The 20,982-nt window shown below is 37.3% G+C and overlaps 1 protein-coding gene across 1 annotated transcript; it reads left to right on the top strand.

Moving 5' to 3' along the window:
* Window positions 314-3,688, top strand: LOC107611391. Its single transcript, XM_016313324.1, has 4 exons — window positions 314-557; window positions 1,810-1,868; window positions 2,651-2,907; window positions 3,616-3,688. Exons 1-4 carry the CDS (start codon window positions 314-316, stop codon window positions 3,686-3,688), a joined length of 633 nt encoding a protein of 210 aa, XP_016168810.1.

Below are 20,982 nucleotides of genomic sequence, written 5' to 3'. Positions count from 1 at the left end.
TTAAAACAAGATCTATCCAAGTTTGCTCAAAGTTCTGAAAACTTAACTAACTTATTGGCAAGTCAAAAACCTCTTTATGAAAAGGCTGGTTTGGATTTTTATGATAAATCTGAAATTGTTTTTGATTGTTCAAAATTTGGAAATGTGGCCTCCATTTCTAATGACATCAGATTTCAAAACCCAAATCTCCTAAAAAAATGGCAACCTAAAAGACTTTGTCATTTATGCAATCGGGATGGATATTTTTCTATTCAATGCTTTATAACTGAAAAACTGATTGGTGATAAAATCTACAAAATAGTTGGCAACTATAATGGTCTTGGCCAAAAGAGATGGTTTAACATTAAAAGATCCAAAAGGATTTGGATACTTAAAGTCACTTAAGAACTTTTTGCAGTTTTGCCTAGCATCCAAAAGGAAAGACAACATGTGGTACTTAGACAATGGATGCTCTAGGCATGTGACTGGAAAGTTTACATTTTTCATCAAGCTAGACAAGTATGATGGAGATTTCGTAACTTTTGGCGATAATGGTAAAGGAAAGATAGTGGCCAGAGGTAAAGTAGGTAAAAGTTTATCTTCTTTCATTAGTGATGTTTTTCTTGTTGACGGATTGAAACACAATTTACTAAGCATTAGCCAATTATGCGACCTAGGATACCTGGTTGTCTTTAAAAAATTGGATTGCTTAGTCATTTGTGAAAAATCCAATGAAGCTATGTTTGAAGCAAAAAGGTGCAATAATGTGTATGGACTTACTCTAGAGGAACTAAAAGAACAAAATGTGGCATGTTTTACTTCCATGAAATCTGAAAAATGGTTATGGCATAAGAAATTAGGATATGCAAGCATGTACCAAATTTCTAAACTTATAAAGAAAAACTTTGTTAGAGGCATTCCCAACATAAAATTTGATAAAGACATCACTTGTGATGCTTGTGAATTGGGCAAACAAACCAAATCCTCTTTTAAGCCCAAGGATGGAATCACTACTAAAAGGCCATTTGAAATGCTACATATTGATCTTTTCGGTCCTACTAGAACTCAAAATTTAGGAGAAAAATATTATAGTTTAGTAGTGGTTGATGATTTCTCTAGATACGGATGGGTTCTTTTCTTAGCTCACAAAAATGAAGCTTTCCATGCTTTCTCTTCTCTTTGCAAAAAGATTCAAAATGAAAAGGATTAAAAATTGATTCAATAAGAAGTGATCATGGGAAATAATTTAAAAATTAATATTTTGAAATATTTTGTGATAAATTTATAATTTCTCACAATTTTTCGTGTCCTAGAACTCCCCAACAAAACGAGATTGTTGAAAGGAGAAATAGAAGTCTCCAAGAAATGACTAGGGCAATATTTTGTGAAAATGAAGTTCCAAAATTCCTTTGGACAGAAGCTATAAACACAGCTTGCTATATTTTAAACAGAACCATCATTAGAAAAGGGTCAAAGAAAGCTCCTTATCAGCTATGGAGAGGAACACCTCCAAATCTCAAGTACTTTCATATATTTTGATGCAAATGTTTTGTGTTAAACAATAAAGATAATCTTGAAAATTTTGATCCAAAATCTTATGAAGCTATGTTTGTAGGATACTCAACCACTAGTAAAGCATATAGAGTTTATCTCAAAGAACATAGAACCATAGAGAAATCCATACATATTTCATTTTGTGACACTAACATCATTCCAGGTTCTGTCATAGAGGATAATGTAGGAACTGAAACTGAATTGAATCCAAAAGAGAATCAAGAAAATGATAAACCAGTCCCAAATCTGTGGAAAATGCTAGTTCTGACTCTGCAGTTCAGAATGCAGGAGATAATTTGGTTTTGTCTCCTGATGAAGCAGGAGATTCCAGAACTGTGAGTGCTGCTAAACCAAGTCAAAGCCAAACTGAAATCCCATCACAAAGGCCTAAAGAGTGGAAGTTTTTGAAAAACTACTCTCATAGGTTCATCATTGGAGATCCATCCCATGGAGTCATCACTAGATCCTCAAGTAAAAAGAAAGCTGAAATCAACAAGCTTGCTTTGCTATCCCAAAAACTATGTAAGAAGCACTTGAAGACCCTTCTTGGGTTAAAGCTATGGAAGAAGAGTTAGGCCAATTCGAAAAAAATGAGGTTTGGACTCTAGTACCTTACCCAAATGGCAAAAAGGTAACCGGCACCAAATGGATCTTTAGAAACAAATTGGGTGAGAATGGTAGTGTAATTCGAAATAAGGCTAGATTAGTGGCCCAAGGGTATGATCAAGAAGAGGGCATTGGCTTTGATGAGTCATTTGTTTAGGTGGCTAGAATAGAACTAATAAGATTATTGCTTGCCTATGCTGCCCACAAAGGTTTTAAATTATTTCGAATGGATGTCAAATGTGCCTTTTTGAATGGATTTATTGATAGAGAAGTATAGGTAGCTCAATCCCCAGCTTTGAAAACAAAAAGTTTTCAAACCATGTTTTTATACTTACAAAAGCACTTTATGGTTTGAGACAAGCTCTTAGAACTTGGTATGAAAGGCTTAGTTCTTTCTTGTTATAAAATGATTTTTAAAAGGGTACTATGGACACTACTCTATTCATTAAAGAATCTAATGATCATCTTGTTACTTGTTCAAGTGTATGTAGATGACATTGTGTTTGGATAGGGTAATAATGTCTTGTGTGAAGATTTTGGAAAACTAATTACTAGTGACTTTGATATGAGTATGATGGGAGAACTTACAGTCTTTCTTGGACTTCAAATCAAACAAACTCCTAGTGGAATCTTTGTACACCAAGGTAAATATGCCAAAGAATTGGTGAAGAAATTTGGTTTAGAAAACTCCAAACCAATGAGCACTCCTATGCATCTAAATACTAAACTTGACAAGGATGAGAAAGGGAAAGATGTTGATGAGACACGGTATAGAGAAATGATCGGATTTCTTATGTATCTAACATCCTGTAGATCGGATATAATTCAAAATATGGGTGTGTGTTCTCGTTTTCAATCTCATCCAAAAGAATCACATCTTTCGGCTGTTAAACGAATCATTAGATATATTAAAGGCACATCTGACCTTAGTTTATGGTATGCTAGAACTAATGATTTTTGTGTAGTTGGGTATTATGATGTAGATTTTGTGGGTGACCGTGTGGATAGAAGAAACACTTCAGGGATGTGTTACTTTCTTGGGCAATCCTTAAATGTTTGGTCAAGTAAAAAACAAGCTACTGTTGCTTTATCCACTGCTGAGGCCGAATACATATCAACCTCCTCATGCTGTTCACAATTAATTTGGCTCAAAACTCAGCTTGTCAATTACAAACTGAATATTAATAGTATTCTTTTACTTTGTGATAACATGAGTGTCATAAATATCTCTAAAAATCCTGTGTTGCACTCAAGAACAAAGCACATTGAGGTTAGGCTTCATTCTATAAGGGAACATGTGCAAAAGAAAACTATTGATATTCAATTTGTAAAATAGGAGGATCAATTAGCTGACATCTTCATAAAATATTTGTCTGAAGATAGGTTCTGTAAACTAAGAACTGCTCTGAGAATGATCGATATCAAATCTGTCGAATAATTGTGGCTAATGTTTTGCCAATCATTTTTGTCTCACAGGTCGCAGGGAGACGAAACTGGAAAAATGATGAACTCCTCTATAAGGCTTGAACAAGGCCCAGAAATCTTCTGAGACATGAGCTTGAAATAAGACTCAAAGTGGTCACGAGTGATTTTTCATCACCATTGGGCCTAAATGAGACAAGCTTTGTGTAATGAAATGGGCCTCATACTTGATCATTAAATTATGAAAATTAAAATTTTGGTTCTTTTTCTCTTTCTTCTCTAGTTCAAGTCATATCAGTCAGTTATCTTTCAAATCCATCTTGTTATGTCATTTCAAAAATTGCATATTTTTTTGAATTTCAAAATTTTTCTTGAAACCCATTTTATTGAATAAACTCATGTTTTCAAGAGAATTTTTCATTGTGCATTAAAGACGGTTTCTTAATCAAGAAAACCTCTCTCTTCTCCACTACTCCACTACGTCGTTCTCTCTCTCCTCTATTCACTCTCCTCTTTTTCATTATGAAAAAGAAGGTTGCTACTAGAAGAGGCACTTGCACCAATATACCTCCTCGCAACCCCATCATTCAAAGCAACCTCAATCACACACTCACATACACATTCATTCTCATTCATCTTCATCACAGTCACCTCAATAGACGGAATCTATGGAAAGAAAGACCATTCATCCTAGGGCTTCTTCAGCACAAAAGGGGGCCGAGTCATCTCGGGCTAAGGGTGGAAAAGGAAAGTGTCTCATGCATGAAGAAGATCATCTACCATCTCCTCCTCTACGCTCTACCCCATCATCCTTCAGGTCATTCCGTTCCGTCAAACTGTCCCTCCAAGGGCTCCAGAAGACCTATTCTCAAACTTACCAGGGAACCTCCTAATATTGTCTCCCTTGACTATAAAACCAAATTTGGTAAACCTTCTCACTCTCATTATGATCTTCTTCGCTTTTCTTCTTGTATGGATTATGAGTTTCACAAATAAGTTCTTTCAAATCGTCCTCTCTGTTCTACCTTTGTTGTTGACCTTGAGGCTCTAGCTGAAAAAGGAATTGATTTTAAAGTTAACTTTGATCTTTTGAAATGAAAAAACATTTTCAAGATTCAAAAACTAATTTTTTGGATTGCTTAGTGACATTCTTTCTGCAGGTTCCCTCCTTGATGACAAAAAGGGGAGACAATGAGTTGAAAAATGGGCTGCTAAAAATAACTACCTCTGTTTTGAATGTTTTGAACATGAGAAAAGGAACAAAGACAAATGAATTGAAAATGGGCTAATAAAAATGTTTGCCTCTACTTTGAACTTGTGAAAACTCATGTTTCTGTCTCATGGAAAGTTTTTGTCCCATGGCTGCCTATGTTCTGTTTTGAATGGCTGCCTCTGTTTTGAAAAGATGAGAACTCATATCTGAATGCTTTTGTCTTATTCTTTGATATTTGAATTTTGAGAATATTAGCTCTAATCTGTGATTACTTTGAGTTTGATTCATAAGGCTGATTAATGATCTTTTGAAAAGCCTTGCAAAAACCAAATAGGTTGTGATGTTTTAGAATTGTTTGCAAATCTATTGATTGCTTGGAAGTGTTTCCACATGTTGTTAAAAACAAACATTTAGGGGGACCTTAGTGATCAAAGGAAAGGGGGAGCTTCATATTAAAGAAATCATCAAAAGGAAGTTTCTTATCCTCAATCTCTTTCAATTCATTATTTTAATAATGTTTGTCATCAAGAGGGAGATTGTTGAGTTTGAAAAACTAAAACTTGATTAAAGTAATGATCAAATATTATTGGCTTATTATGAAATTGGTTGTATGATTGTAATGTGCAGAAATTAATTTGAATTGAAACAGGCCCAGTAAGCAAGCCCACAAACACAAACACATTGGCTAACACAAATCTCAACCATACCATTTCATTCACTCAAATCTTGATCCATGAAGGCTGGGACAACTGAACCATAGAAAAGAAAGAAATCAAACCTAGCCCAAATAAAGATCCAAGCCCAAGTCGGTGATCACTCTCAAACCCATCTCTTTTCAACCTATTCACTAACCGGGTAAACCAAATTCAATTCATTTGAATCCTTTGTTCACTTCCATCGAACACAATCTCTCTCTTCTCTCTCTTCTTTTTCTTTCCTATCACATCAAGTCACTAAACCAAGATAGAAGAAAGAGGAAAGATCTGAAGCTAGGGCTTGGCGAAGAATCAAAAGCTTGTTTCCAATTTCAAGTAAGAAGAAGGACTACAACTAAGAAGCAAATTTCATACGAACATAGCATCTTCAAAATTTATTTTCCCCACTCATGCTTCAACAACAAACCGTGAAGAAATTTGTTGAGCTTCAAGCACAAATCAAGCAACCATGGAAAATAAGAAGTTAATGGTGCTCTGCCTTGAATCCACGGCCCAAAACCAAACTTGGAGCCAAAGAAAAAATTCACGGTCAAGATCAAAGGAACTTGAAGAAAAAGTTTGAAAGTTAAAGGTATGTTGCATGTCAAAGATTCGGCCTTCTCTCTCCACTGACCACGCCGTTGCAAGTTCTGATGACGAAGGAAGAAGACAACCCAAGTGTTGAAATTGGTTCAATCCTTGAAGGCTTCACTCTTCTATAATAAGGGTGAACAACCAAGGCTTGAGTAAGAGAGTAGAACAAAGCACTTGGTTTGGTTCTCATAGCTTCCTAAGCTATTCTAAGTTCTTCTCCTTTATGGTTACCATTTTGTTTTTCTTTTTCTCAGTTTAGTCTGTCTGTGTCTCATTGAAAAAAAGACAAACATGGTGAGGTTTGTAAGAAAAAAGGCAGTGAGCTAGATTTGGAGAAAAAGTCATAGTTATCTCAGAAATTTTTTGTATGTATTTCTGTTTTGTGTCATGATCCTGTGGAGATTTCCTTGCAAGTTGGGTCAGCACTTTGTTGTTGAAATTTAGGCTTGAGTCCTAGTCAAGTCCAGATTGGGTTAGAATCTGGACTTGTCCAAGATAGGATTGGGTATAATCCTAAGGAGAATTGGTGATTGTAATCTGTTGAAAAATAGTGAAAATTCCATCATGATTATTGTAACACCCTAATATTCAAATCCTTATGCTCGAGTCATAAGTCAATGATATTACGGCGGTACGACCCTCGAGGTGGATTTTTATTACATAACTATAAGTATAATTGAAAGGAGTATTAATCGAGAAGCCTGAAAAGAGTAAAAATTAAAATCGCGAAGACGTATCACTCACGCATCGACAACTAAAAGATAAAGCGTGAAGCCAAAAGCGATATACATATGAAGTCATAAAGGAGAGTAAGAGAAAGACAGTATATAGATATACAACATAAGTAAATAACCACTAGTCGCGACCCGCGAAGTTTAGGCCGGCTAGGGTACAGTATAACAGTAGCTGACAACAGAAACTCCTAATCTCTCCCAAAAGAAACATAAGAGCCTCTATAGAAAAGTTCAAAAGAGTTCAATACATAATATAAGCTTTTCAAAGTAAAGGTGGAGAGATTCTAAGCAAAATATAAAGTAGAGAATATAAGGATCTTCGCCATCTCTCATATGAACCAAAGCTCACTTCTGAGCATCTGGACCTGTATCTGAAAAACAAGAGATATATACGGAATGAGAACCCCCGACCCATGGGTTCCCAGTATGGTAAAAGTGCCAAATAAATACAATGCATTGTAATAAAAACTCACTAAGCATCCTAAACTTTCTTTCACCAATATCCATCATAGGTTCTCGCTAATCCGTGCATAGGCAACTGTCATAAGGGAATGCTAAATCTAATTCATATTTCTCATGCTTCCCGACTTTCTAACTCTCCAACAAACCAGGATCAGAATTATAAACAAAACCATCCCCAGCTATTCTATCTCAACAATATCATATCATTACTTCATATCCTCACTTGGAGCAAGTGAAATCACTTCATTACGTCTACCCAGGGAGCTCAAATTATCTCATTATCAACCCGGAACATTGAAATCACTTCATTGCGTCTACCCAGGGAACTCAATTTATCTCATTCAATAATCATCATTTCAAATTAATCATATCATTATTCCATTTCAACAAGAACAGCCCTCAGCGTCAAACGACACTAGCATGAGGGACCTCTTAGTTGTACAAACACAAACAATGCAGACAAGTAATACATAATTAAGGTACAAGTAGAACAAATAGCATATAGTCAGGTAACATAGCATATATTGTATAGCAATCTAAGACAAATAGGCAAACCTAAACAATTCAAACATATGCAATGATGTATGCCTGCCCTATGGCTGAAGATAACATCTGTCTGTTATATAGCCAACCCGACACGTCCTGGTAGCTAACCATGGATAGAAACACCCATCGTGGAGCAAGTAGGTTTGAGCTACAACCCCCTTGCTACTACCCGCTCAACCCAGAGCCAGTGGAATAACCACTACTGCGGCTACTACCCAGGCGGGTGTTTAAAAGCTCAACCTGGAGCGAGTGGAATCACCACTACTACCGCTACTACCCAGGCATCACAATCTCTAACCTGGAGTAAGTGGGACGAACCACAACCCTCGCTACTACCCAGGTATCTCAAACATTGACCCGGAGCAAGTGGGACGAACCACGACCCTTGCTACTACCCAGGTATCTAAAGCATTCATTCATTTATTCCAAATCAATCATCATCATTATAAAACCTCAAACACTGACCTGGAGCAAGTGGGACGAACCATAACCCTTGCAACTACCCAGGTATCACAAATACACATTCATCCATAATCACTCTTCATTATTACCAATTCTCAAACAATGACTCGGAGCAAGTGGGACGAACCACAACCCTTGCTACTACCCAGGTATCACAAATACACATTCATTCATAACTCCATAATTAAACTCATTTATCATAATCCTCCTTTTCCATCTTATACCCGGAGCAAGTGGACAACGCCACTGCCTACTACCTGGGGTCACACGTCACATTCATCATTTTCCATCATTGTTCATTTACCACATTTATTCACTAATCATATATGCATCTCCGGCATACTCACCGCATGTTCAAGCTTCCTCAATCAATCATAATTTAATCATTAATCATCTATATATACATACTCAGCCATAAGTCCATGCTTATCACAGCCATCCGGCTCATAACACACACAGCACTTGCACCATCGTCCTCAATAATTCATACAATCATCATTAGTCGTCATTCATCATTGATTCCTACTTTACTTCCTCCACAAGTTACCACATGTCCTAGCTTCTTTTCATTACTAGGCATACTATAAAGATTTAAGACTTAGAAGATGAAAATAAAGGCTTAGAAGTCTGAAATTCGGCTTTAAAAACTCAAAATCAGCTTTGGGGTGAAAACAGGGTCATGCGTGCGCGTCGCCCACGCGCATGCGTGGAATGCATCAAGATACAGTGACGCGTACGCGGTCCTCCACGCACACGCGTGGATGGGAGAAAAGTCAAGTGATGCCTATGCCTCAGCCACGCGTACGCGTGGGTGCGTTTTATGCCCCAGGCACAAAACCAGCACAACTCAGGCACAACTCTCTGGAATTTGGCTGGGCCAATTGAATTCGCTCATCGACACGTACGCGTGGGCAACGCACACACGTGGGTAGTGAATATTTGAAAACATCGCATAAGCGTCGACCACGCCTACGCGTGGGGGTGCGTTCTGCCAAAAATTTTACTAAGTTAAAAAGCTACAGAATTACATTTTCAAACCCCAAACTTTCAACACACATAACTTGCTCTACAAAATTCTTTTTTCAACCATTTCTAAACCGTCGGAAAGATCTTTGAATAAACTTTCATAAAATCCATTTTTGAAGAATTCTGAACTCCGTGGATTGAGTTACGGACCGCCAAAGTTTGTCAAAAATCAAAATTTTCCCCAAAACTAGAAATCACCAATTTTTCTAATGTTCACAAGCCAAATTCATTTCCACTCATCCAAATGACCACAACCCAACCACATTCACATAACTACACTCAACCAAACCAAACCTACCTCCTCTACACAATTTCATCCAAAACTATCAAATTCCACATCTCAATTCCTCAAAACTTATTATTTAATAACCAAACCAATTATTCTCACATTTAATAACTAAAATCCATCCAATCTCTTATATCATCACACAACACACATATCAACTTACCTTCCTTACCTCTTTATGGCCTCCGGCCCAAGATTCACGGCCTCCGGCCCAAATTCACAATTTAAACGCATATTCCACAAACCAATATTCATTATCCAATTCATCAAGTTCTCAACACACCAAACATACAAATTCACACAATTCTCAACTCAATTATTAATTCACATTACATATCAACTATGCATATTAGCACCAACCATTCACGCAATCCAAACTTAATCCTAGGGGCATCTAGCCTAGGAATTCTCATCACACCACACGGTACTTAAATAAAACTTAAACCGTACCTCTTGTAGCCAAACCAATTGAGCCTGTTCTTTGGAAGTCTCTACCAACCTTAGCTCCAAGCCTCACCAAAGCTCTTCAAACAACACCAATCTCTCAATTGTGCACCAAAATCACCAAATACACTAACATAACCAATTTCACATATATACATCAACCTAGTGTTCATGAAAATGCTAAATCACAAGGATTGAAGGGTTTCTTACCTCAGCCCATATGAAATAGGGATAGAGCCCACTTAGAATCCATGTTAGAGTATCCCTAAACAACCAAAATCATAAGATTTTAACACTAACTACTCCAAAAACGCATAGCAGTGGGGAATCACGAAAACTGGGAAGATATGAATGAAATAATCACCACAAAAATTAAAAATAATTGTAGAGGATGAGAAGAGCAACGCGTGGCTACAAACGGCTCATCAATCGGAGTTTTGTAGCTCAAGTTATGGTGATTTGAAGTTTGATGGAGATAGGATTTTCTCCCTTCTTCCTCCTTTCTCTATTTCAGCGCCCCAAGCCCCTTTCATTAGGGTAAATGAGCTGAAATGCTCATAACTAATATTTATATATGTTGGGTCTTGGGCCCACTTGGGCCTAGTTCACTTATTTTTGTCCGTTGGCCCAATTTTGGGCCAAAATCTTCAAGATTAGAGCTTTAAATCGCATTTTAAATATTTCTACATTCCCTAATTATAAATCCTAATTTCTTAACCTTATTTATTTATAATCACTTTTCTCAGCTGCAGTACCAGACAGATCTCGGCCGGTACTGCCGGTCAAAACTCCAGTGCGCGTTTTTACGCAGAAAACTATGTTTTCCAACTCAGAAAAATTCACTGAGTCCAAATATCATATTTAAATTATCAAATTCCGATTGCTAGATTTTCTAACCATATTTGCTCCTATTTAATTTATTATTTAATTAATTATGGTTTGACTGGGTCTTACATTCTACCCCCTAACAGAAATTTTTGCCCTCGAAAATTCCATCCGTCACCACGAGTACGTGAGCGTAGTCTGCCTTTATAACCAACGCATGGTATTTCCAAGATCTTTTTACTCTGCGCGCTTCCGCTGCCGTGCTCTGATTCCTCTATCTCCGAGAGTTTCGATCATTCGTCCAACGCCAACCAACAACCTTGTTCGTTACTTTTGTCATCTCATCAACTCACATCTTATAAAGTCTCAAATCATGTCATCAATAATATTACCATCATCATTAATCATAGTCATCATTCCACATCACTTTAATCAACCAAAAATCATCACCATACCTTAATCATATTCCGTCACTATCATCTCTCTCTCTATCAAGCCAATTACCACTAATCACAACTCAACTCCAAGCATAACCTCCAGATTTACTTTCTTATTCCCAAACCCTAAAATTTCTATATAAATTGTTGTTTAAAGTCTTTGACTAATTAATCAAAACTCCCTTCGTTTTTAAAAAAAACAAATGAGTTTGAAATGACAAGTTAACAAAATCGTAAGAATCCGATTTTCTTTGATAATCTATAAAAGCATTTGAAACACATCTCTTTTGTTGAGGCTACTCAAATCAAAAATCATTTTCAAAACCATAACCAACACTCCTTCAAATTCTTGGAAAAATTTCGACAGCACCTTCCCTAAAAAACTAGAGTTTGCCACCCGTCACGGGTCCCCCCTTTTTAACCTCAACTTAGTCAAAACCAACTTTTTAAATTAACATTTCCAAATTCATCATTCAAAATCAATAAGAACCAATTTCAATCAAAACTTCAAAATCAATATATCCAATCATTTTGCCAGAAATTTCAAGGAATGATAAATCAATTCTCAATTCAGCCACAACTTCAATCACAGTAGAAAACTCATTGCATTAATTTACTAGACTCATCAGGTATTCAACTCTAAATAATCTTAACTTTAAAACAATCCCCTACTCGGACCATCCGGTTTGGTTCTAAGTCTAGTACTAAGCTCGACATTTCCAATTTTGTTGTAAAGCTGGTATTATAAAATCATGCACTATCCTTTAAGCCTGATTATTGCAATTACCTCAATCTTACTGTCGCAATCGGCCCGCATCCTGACTCCCTCCTTGTTGGTAATTTCTCGATACATGCCCTGGTAACCCGCACTTGTAACATACACCTAACCCCAATCGGCACGGCCTATTTGGGTGATGACTTTCACACATCTGACAGCTCGAAATATCCGAAGCAGCCGCTGTCTGTTTTCCCTTACCGTTCCCAAGGGACTCCTCATTCATCGCAAAGTTATTCTGTCCTTGGGAAAAGTGTTGTGTGTATCCTCTCTCCTTAGACTCTCGATCCCTTGGTGCGAATCCTTGGTTGTGCTCCCTATGACTTCCTTTCTCTGCAGCCATCTTTTTTACACACTCTTTAGTAATTCTGCTTTTATTCACCAACTCTAAGAAAGTTCAGATCTCCATTGGTCCCACTGAACTTAAGATATCGCTCCGGAGTCCTCCTTCATACTTAATGCACTTCCATTCCTCGAAGTCTCCCGGAGTTCCTTGACAAATGCGGAAAAACCTAAATAGCTCCTCAAATTTGTCTGTATACTCAGATACGGACATAGTATCCTGCTTCAGCTGCAGTAATTCCAATTCCTTGGCTGTCCTGGCAGAATTCGGAAAGTACTTCTTGTAGAATTCCACCTAAAACGCATCCCAAGTGATAGGGTCATCCCCCTGCTGCAGAAGATGTCGGGCTCCGTGCCACCAATGTGATGCTTCCCCAATAAGCAGATGGGTAGCAAATTCAACACACTGCTCCCCAGGTACCAACTGCACTTGCACTGCTCGCTCCACAGCCTGAAACCAGTTATCAACTTCAGTCGGATTGGTAGTTCCCTTGAACTTAGGTGGATTAACCTTTAAGAAGGTTGCCAGTGTCATCGGGCCCTGAGCTTCACTTTCGTCATTGCCATTATTCTTTATCTATTGCCCAAGAGCCTCCACAGTGGCCTGCATAGCAGCAGCCATGTTCTCTAACACCGCCATAATGTAACACCCTAATATTCAAATCCTTATGCTCGAGTCATAAGTCAAAGATATTACGGTGGTACGAGCCTCAAGGTGGATTTTTATTACATAACTATAAGTATAATTGAAAGGAGTATTAATCGAGAAGCCTGAAAAGAGTAAAAATTAAAATCGCGAAGACGTATCACTCACGCATTGACAACTAAAAGATAAAGTGTGAAGCCGAAAGCGATATACATATGAAGTCATAAAGGAGAGTAAGAGAGAGACAGTATATAGATATACAACATAAGTAAATAGCCACTAGTCGCGACCCGCGAAGTTTAGGCCGGCTAGGGTACAGTATAACAGTAGCTGACAACAGAAACTCATAATCTCTCCCAAAAGAAACATAAGAGCCTCTATAGGAAAGTTCAAAAGAGTTCAATACATAATATAAGCTTTTCAAAGTAAAGGTGGAGAGATTCTAAGAAAAATATAAGGTAGAGAATATAAGGATCTTCGCCATCTCTCATATGAACTACAGGTCACTTCTGAGCACCTGGACCTGTATCTAAAAAACAAGAGATATATACAGAATGAGAACCTCCGACCCATGGGTTCCCAGTACGGTAAAAGTGCCAAATAAATACAATGCATTGTAATAAAAACTCACTAAGCATCCTAAACTTCCTTTCACCAATATCCATCCTAGGATCTCGCTAATCCATGCATAGGCAACTGTCATAAGGGAATGCTAAATCTAATTCATATTTCTCATGCTTCCCGACTTTCTAACTCTCCAACAAACCAGGATCAGAATTATAAATAAAACCATCCCCAGTTATTCTGTCTAGGCAATATCATATCATTACTTCATATTCTCACCTAGAGCAAGTGAAATCACTTCACTGTGTCTACCCAGTGAGCTCAAATTATCTCATTATCAACCCGGAGCAGTGAAATCACTTCACTGCGTCTACTCAGGGAACTCATTTTATTTCATTCAACAATCATCATTTCAAATTAATCATCTCATTATTCCATTTCAACAAGAATAGCCCTCAGCGTCAACCGACACCATCATGAAAGACCTCTCAGTTGTACAAACACAAACAATGCGAACAATTAATACACAATTAAGGTACAAGTAGAACAGATAGCATATAGTCATTTAACATAGCATATTTGATATAGCAATCTAAGACAAATAGGCAAACCCAAACAATTCAAACATATGCAAATGATGTATGCCTGCTCTATGGCTGATGATATCATCTGTCGATTATACATCCAAACCGACACGTCCTGGTAGCTAACCATGGACAGAAACACCCATTGCGGAGCAAGTAGGTTTGAGCTACAACCCCCTTGCTACTACTCGCTCAACCCAGAGCTAGTGGAATAACCACTAATACGGTTACTACCCAGGCGGGTGTTTAAAAGCTCAACCTGGAGCGAGTGGAATCACCACTACTGCCACTACTACCCAGGCGTCACAATCTATGACCTGGAGTAAGTGAGACGAACCACAACCCTCGCTACTATCCAGGTATCTCAAACATTGACCCGGAGCAAGTGGGACGAACCACGACCCTTGCTACAATCCAGGTATCTCAAGCGTTCATTCATTTATTCCAAATCAATCATCATCATTATAAAACCTCAAACACTGATCTGGAGCAAGTGGGACAAACCACAACCCTTGCTACTACCCAAGTATCACAAATACACATTCATCCATAATCACTCTTTATTATTACCAATTATCAAACAATGACTCGGAGCAAGTGGGACGAACTACAACCCTTGCTACTACCCAGGTATCACAAATACACATTCATCCATAACTCCATAATTAAACTCATTTATCATAATGCTCCTTTCTCATCTCATACCCGTAGCAAGTGGACAATGCCACTGCCTACTACCCGGGGTCACACGTCACATTCATCATTTTTCATCATTATTCATTTACCACATTTATTCACTAATTATATATGCATCTCTGGCATACTCGCCGCATGTTCAAGCTTCCTCAATCAATCATAATCATTTAATCATTAATCATCTACATATACATACTCAACCATAATTCAATGCTTATCACAGCCATCTGGCTCATAACATACACAACACTTGCACCATCATCTTCAATAATTCATACCATCATCATTACTCGTCATTCATCATTGATTCTCACTTTACTTCCTCCACAAGTTACCACATGTCCTAGCTTCTTTTCATTACTAGGCATACTATAAAGATTTAGGACTTAGAGGATGAAAATGGAGGCTTAGAAGTCTGAAATTCGGCTTTAAAAACTCAAAATCAGCTTTGGAGTGAAAACAAGGTCACGCATGCGTGTCGCATGGATGGGAGAAAAGTCAAGTGACGCCTACGCGTCAGCCACGCGTACGCGTGGGTGCATTTTGTGTCCCAGGCACGGAACCAGCACAACTCAGGCACAACTCTCTGGAATTTGGCTGGGCCAATTGAATTCGCTCATCGACGCGTACGCATGGGTAGTGAATATTTGAAAACGATGCGTGCGTGTCGGCCACGCCTACGCGTGGGGGTGCGTTCTGCCAAAAATTTTACTAAGTTAAAAAGCTGCAGAATTACATTTTCAAACCCCAAACTTTCAACACATATAATTTCCTCTACAAAATTCCTTTTTCAACCATTTCTAAACCGTTGGAAAGATTTTTGAATAAACTTTCATAAAAATCCATTTTTGAAGAATTTCGAACTTCCTGGACCAAGTTACGGACCGCCAAAGTTGGTCAAAAATCAGTTTTTTCCCCAAAACTAGAAATCACCAATTTTTCTAATGTTCACAAGCTAAATTCATTTCCACTCATCCAAATGACCACAACCCAACCACATTCACATAACTACACTCAACCAAACCAAACCTACCTCCTCTATACAATTTCATCCAAAACTATCAAATTTCACACCTCAATTCCTCAAACATTATTATTCAATAACCAAACCAATTATTCATACATTCAATAACTAAAATCCATCCAATCTCTTATATCATCACACAACACACATATCAACTTACCTTCCTTACCTCTTTCCGGCCTCCAGCCTAAGATTCACGGCCTCCGGCCCAAATTCACAATTTAAATGCATATTCCACAAACCAATATTCATTATCCAATTCATCAAGTTCTCAACACACCAAACATACAAATTCACACAATTTTCAACTCAATCATTAATTCATATTACATATCAACTATGCATATTAGCACCAACCAATCATGCAATCCAAACTTAATCCTAGGGGCATCTAGCCTAGGAATTCTCATTACACCACACGATACTTAAATGAAACTTAAACTGTACCTCTTGTAGCCAAACCAATTGAGCCTCTCCTTTGGAAGTCTCCACCAACCTTAGCTCCAAGCCTCACCAAAGCTCTTCAAGCAATACCAGTCTCCCAATTGTGCACCAAAATCACCAAATACAGTAACATAACCAATTTCACATATATACATCAAACTAGGGTTCATGTTGCTAAATCACAAGGGTTGGAGGGTTTCTTACCTCAGCCCATATGAAATAGGGATAGAACTGATGAACGGATAATTTATACCCTTTTTGGCATTGTTTTTATATAGTTTTTAGTATGTTTTAGTTACTTTTTATTATATTTTTATTAGTTTTTATTCAAAAATCACATTTCTGGACTTTACTATGAGTTTGTGTGTTTTCTATAATTTCAAGTATTTTCTGGCTGAAATTGAGGGATCTGAGCAAAAATCTAATTCAGAGGCTGAAAAAGAACTGCAGATGCTGTTGGATTCTAACCCTCCTGTACTCGAAATGGATTTTCTCGAGCTACAGAAGTCCAATTGGCGCGCTCTCAATTGCGTTGGAAAGTAGACATCCTGGGATTTCTAGAAATATATAATAGTTTATACTTTGCCCGAGATTTGATGACCCAAACTGATGTCCAAAGTCAGCCTAAAACTTTCTGCCATAAAACGCCAGAACTGGCACCTTTCTCGGCGTTAAACGCCTATTCTGGCACTCAGGGTGGCGTTTAACGCCAACTTTGGGCATATGAACGTGAAATCTTGAAAGCTCAGCCCAGGCACGCACCAAGTGGGTCCCGGAAGTATATTTCTGCACTATTTGCACTTAGTTACTCATTTTCTGCAAACCTAACTTACTAGTCTAGTATAAAAACTACTTTTAGAGATTCATTTTGTAACTAATGACATTTTTTACACTTCATATTGTATTTTCTACGGCATGAGTCTCTAAACCCCAGAGGTGGGGGTGAGGAGCTCTGCTGTGTTTCAATGGATTAATGCAATTACTACTGTTTTCTATTCAATCACGCTTGATTCTATTCTAAGATACTCACTCGTACTTCAACAATGAGAACATGATGATTCGTGACACTCATCATTATCCTCAACCTTATGAACGCGTGCCTGACAACCACTCCGTTCTATCTGAGCTCAACGTAGTCATTGGGCGATAGCTTGAGTGCGTATCTCTTGGGTTTCTGATCCATGGACCGAGTCCGGAGGTTAGAACCTTCGTGGTATAGGCTAGAATCAAATGGGCAGCATTCCTGGGATCCAAAAAGTCTAAACCTTGTCTGTGGTATTTCGAGAAGGATCTGGGAAGGATTGACTGTGACGAGCTTCAAACCTGCGAATGTTGGGCGCAGTGACAGTGTGCAAAAGGACAAGGGTCCTATTCTGACGCTAGTGAGAACCAACAGATGATTAGCCGTGCGGTAGCTGTACATGGTATTTTTTATCCGAGACGAGCAATTCGATAGTTGATTAGCCGTGCAAAGATCGTACCTGGTATTTTTCATTCGAGAGGATCATACAGCTTCCCATTGAAGGAAGCCATGCATGTTTGGAGAAGAAGATAGTAGGAAAGCAGAGATTCAGACGAGAGAGCATCTCCGGAACCTCAGCCTGTTTCTCATTACTGAATCACAAGTACTATTTATTTCATGTTATTTATTTTTCATAAATACAATCACTCTTATTATTAATCTCCTGACTAAGATTTACAAAATAACCATAGCTTGCTTCAAGCCGACAATCTCCGTGGGATCGACCCTTACTCACGTAAGGTATTACTTGGACGACCCAGTGCACTTGCTGGTTAGTTGGGCGGAGTTGTGAAAAGTGTAATCACAATTTCGTGCACCAAGTTTTTGGCGCCGTTGCCGGAGATTGTTCGAGTTTGGACAACTGACGGTTTATTTTGTTGCTTATATTAGAAAAAATTTATCTTTTTGGTTTAGAGTCACTAAAATTGAGTGTTCTATTATTGTTTTTGGTTAAAATTTTAGAATCCTTATTTTCTTTTTCTAAATTATTTTCGAAAATTTTTAAAACCAATAACTTCATAATTTAGTCTTCTGCTTGAGCTTAGTTTCATGTTTTAAGTTTGGTGTCCTTTGTGCGTTTTTATTTTTCTTTCAATTTTTTGAATTACATATTCTTAGTTCTTTATTGATCTTCAAGTTGTTCTTATTTATTTTCCTTGTTTGATCTTTAGTCTTTCTTGTTTTGTGTATTTCCTTATTTTTCTTGTGCATTTTCAAATTATTAGTGTCCAAAATATAAAAATTTTTAAGTTTGGAGTCCTTTGTGTCCTTATTTCCTTAAAAATTTTCAAAATTTGTTCTTGGTGTTCATCTTGATCTTCAAAGTGTTCTTGGTATTCATCTTGACATTCAAAGTTTTCTTGTTTTTTTCTTTGTTTTAATCTAAAAATTCTAAGTTTTGTGCCATTTTATTGTTTTTCTCTTTCCTCATTAAATTCAAAATATCTTTTCTTTTTATTTTAATTGAATTCTCGATTTTTTACTTTTAAAAATTCAGATTTTTATTCTAAATTTTTTTATTTCTATCTTATCTTAGTTTTAAAATATCAAAATTCAAATCTTTTTCAAAAAAAAATCATATCTTTTTCAAAATCTTATCTTATTTTATTTCAAATTTCAATTTTCAATTTTCAAAATTTGAAAATCTTTTATAAAATTTTTCAAAATAATTTTCCTTTTAGACATAATTTTCGAATTACTTGTCCTATTTTATTATCTTGATTGAAAAATTTTAAGTTTGGTGTTTTCTTGTTAAGAAAGTTTCAATCTTTAAAATTTTAAAATAATTTTTTTAATTATTCTTTTCTATTTATTTATTTTCTTACAAGTATCTTTAATTTTAAGACATATCTTTTTCAAAACTTCCTAACCACTTTCCCTCTCTTCATTAATCGAAAATTCTCACCCACAATTTTTTAAATCTTTTTAATTAGTTAATTATTTTAGTTTTTAATTTTCTTTTATTTCTTTTTCTTCTAATAAAAACAAAAATATTTTATTTTCTCCATCATGGACCTAAGTGGAAATGAACAGTCCAGAAGGACTCTGGGGTCATATGCTAACCCCAATAATGCTTCCTATAGGAGTAGTATCTGTATACCTCCCATCAAAGCAAGCAGTTTTGAGCTAAACCCTCAGCTCATTATCATGGTGCAGCAAAATTGCCAGTATTCCAGTCTTCCACAGGAAGAACCTACTAAGTTTCTGGCACATTTCCTACAAATTGCTGACACAGTACGTGATAAGGAAGTAGATCAGGATGTCTAAAGATTATTACTGTTTTCATTTGCTGTAAAAGACCAAGCTAAGAGGTGGTTAAACAACCAACCCACAGCAAGTATAAGAACATGGAAACAGTTATCAGACAAATTCCTGAATCAATATTTCCCTCCAAAAAGGATGACACAGCTAAGGCTGGACATCCAAGGCTTTAAACAAGAGGATAATGAATCCCTTTATAATGCCTGGGAGAGGTACAGAGGGATGCTAAGGAAATGCCCCTCTGAAATGTTTTCAGAATGGGTGCAGTTGGATATCTTTTACTATGGTCTTACAGAAAAGGACCAAATATCTTTAGACCACTCAGCTGGTGGATCTATACATATGAGAAAGATAATTGAAGAGTCTCAAGAGCTCATTGATACAGTTTCTAGAAATCAATATCTATACTTAAGTAGCAGGGCCTCCATGAAAGAAGAAGCTAATACAGTATCCACTAAACTTAGCCCTCAAGAACAAGTTGCTAAACTCAATCAGCAATTGCTTATTATAACAAAACAGTTTGCAGAATTCAAAGAGATGTTTCAAGACACTAAAAATGCTAACCAGAATATGGAAGCACAATTGGATCAGACAAGACAGCAGCTAGCTAAACAGATAACAGAAGAATGCCAAGCTGTTCAATTAAGGAGTGGGAAGACATTGAATGTCTCAATTCAAGGCAGTAGAAAGCCAAGAAAGGAACAAATAACAGAGGATGACTAACCCACTGCCCAAAATTCCCTCTTAGGACAGTAAGAGCCCAGAGAGGAATAATTCTGGCGTTCAAACGCCAGAAAAGGGTAAGAAAGTGGCGTTAAACGCCCAAGGGATGACGAGTTCTGGCGTTCAAATGCCAGAAAGGGGTGGCAACCTGGCGTTAAACGCCCAAAAAGCACCCAATTCTGGCGTTCAAACGCCAATAAGGGATCAGACACCTGCAAGTGCTGATAACAACCCCCTTAAGCAGGCTTCTCCAACCACTTCTGTAGGAAATAAACCTATAGCAACTAAGGTTGAAGAATACAAAGCCAAGATGCCTTATCCTCAGAAACTCCACCAAGCGGAACAGGATAAACAATTTGCCCGCTTTACAGACTATCTCAAGACTCTTGAAATAAAGATTTCGTTTGCAGAGGCACTTGAGCAAATACCCTCTTATGCTAAGTTCTTGAAAGAGATCTTAAGTCATAAGAATGATTAGAGAGAAATTGAAAAGGTTTACCTCACTAAAGAATGCAGTGCAGTCATTCTGAAAAGCTTGCCAGAGAAGCTTAAAGACCCCGGAAGCTTTATGATACCATGCACATTAGAGGGTGCCTGTACCAAGACAGCTTTATGT

Source organism: Arachis ipaensis, chromosome B08, assembly GCF_000816755.2.
Source record: "Arachis ipaensis cultivar K30076 chromosome B08, Araip1.1, whole genome shotgun sequence".
Lineage (NCBI taxonomy): Eukaryota > Viridiplantae > Streptophyta > Magnoliopsida > Fabales > Fabaceae > Arachis > Arachis ipaensis.
The sequence above is the reverse complement of the archived record's forward strand: the minus strand, read 5'-3'. Positions and strand labels throughout refer to the sequence as shown.

Bases quoted from the DNA above. Each gene is read 5' to 3' on its own strand.
- LOC107611391 (XM_016313324.1), top strand. From the start codon at position 314: ATGGTCTTGGCCAAAAGAGATGGTTTAACATTAAAAGATCCAAAAGGA. The intron at 558-1,809 runs GTAAAGTAGGTA...CTGACTCTGCAG, and splicing joins AGGAAAGATAGTGGCCAGAG to TTCAGAATGCAGGAGATAAT. The intron at 2,908-3,615 runs GTATAGAGAAAT...TTTGTCTCACAG, and splicing joins AAAGATGTTGATGAGACACG to GTCGCAGGGAGACGAAACTG.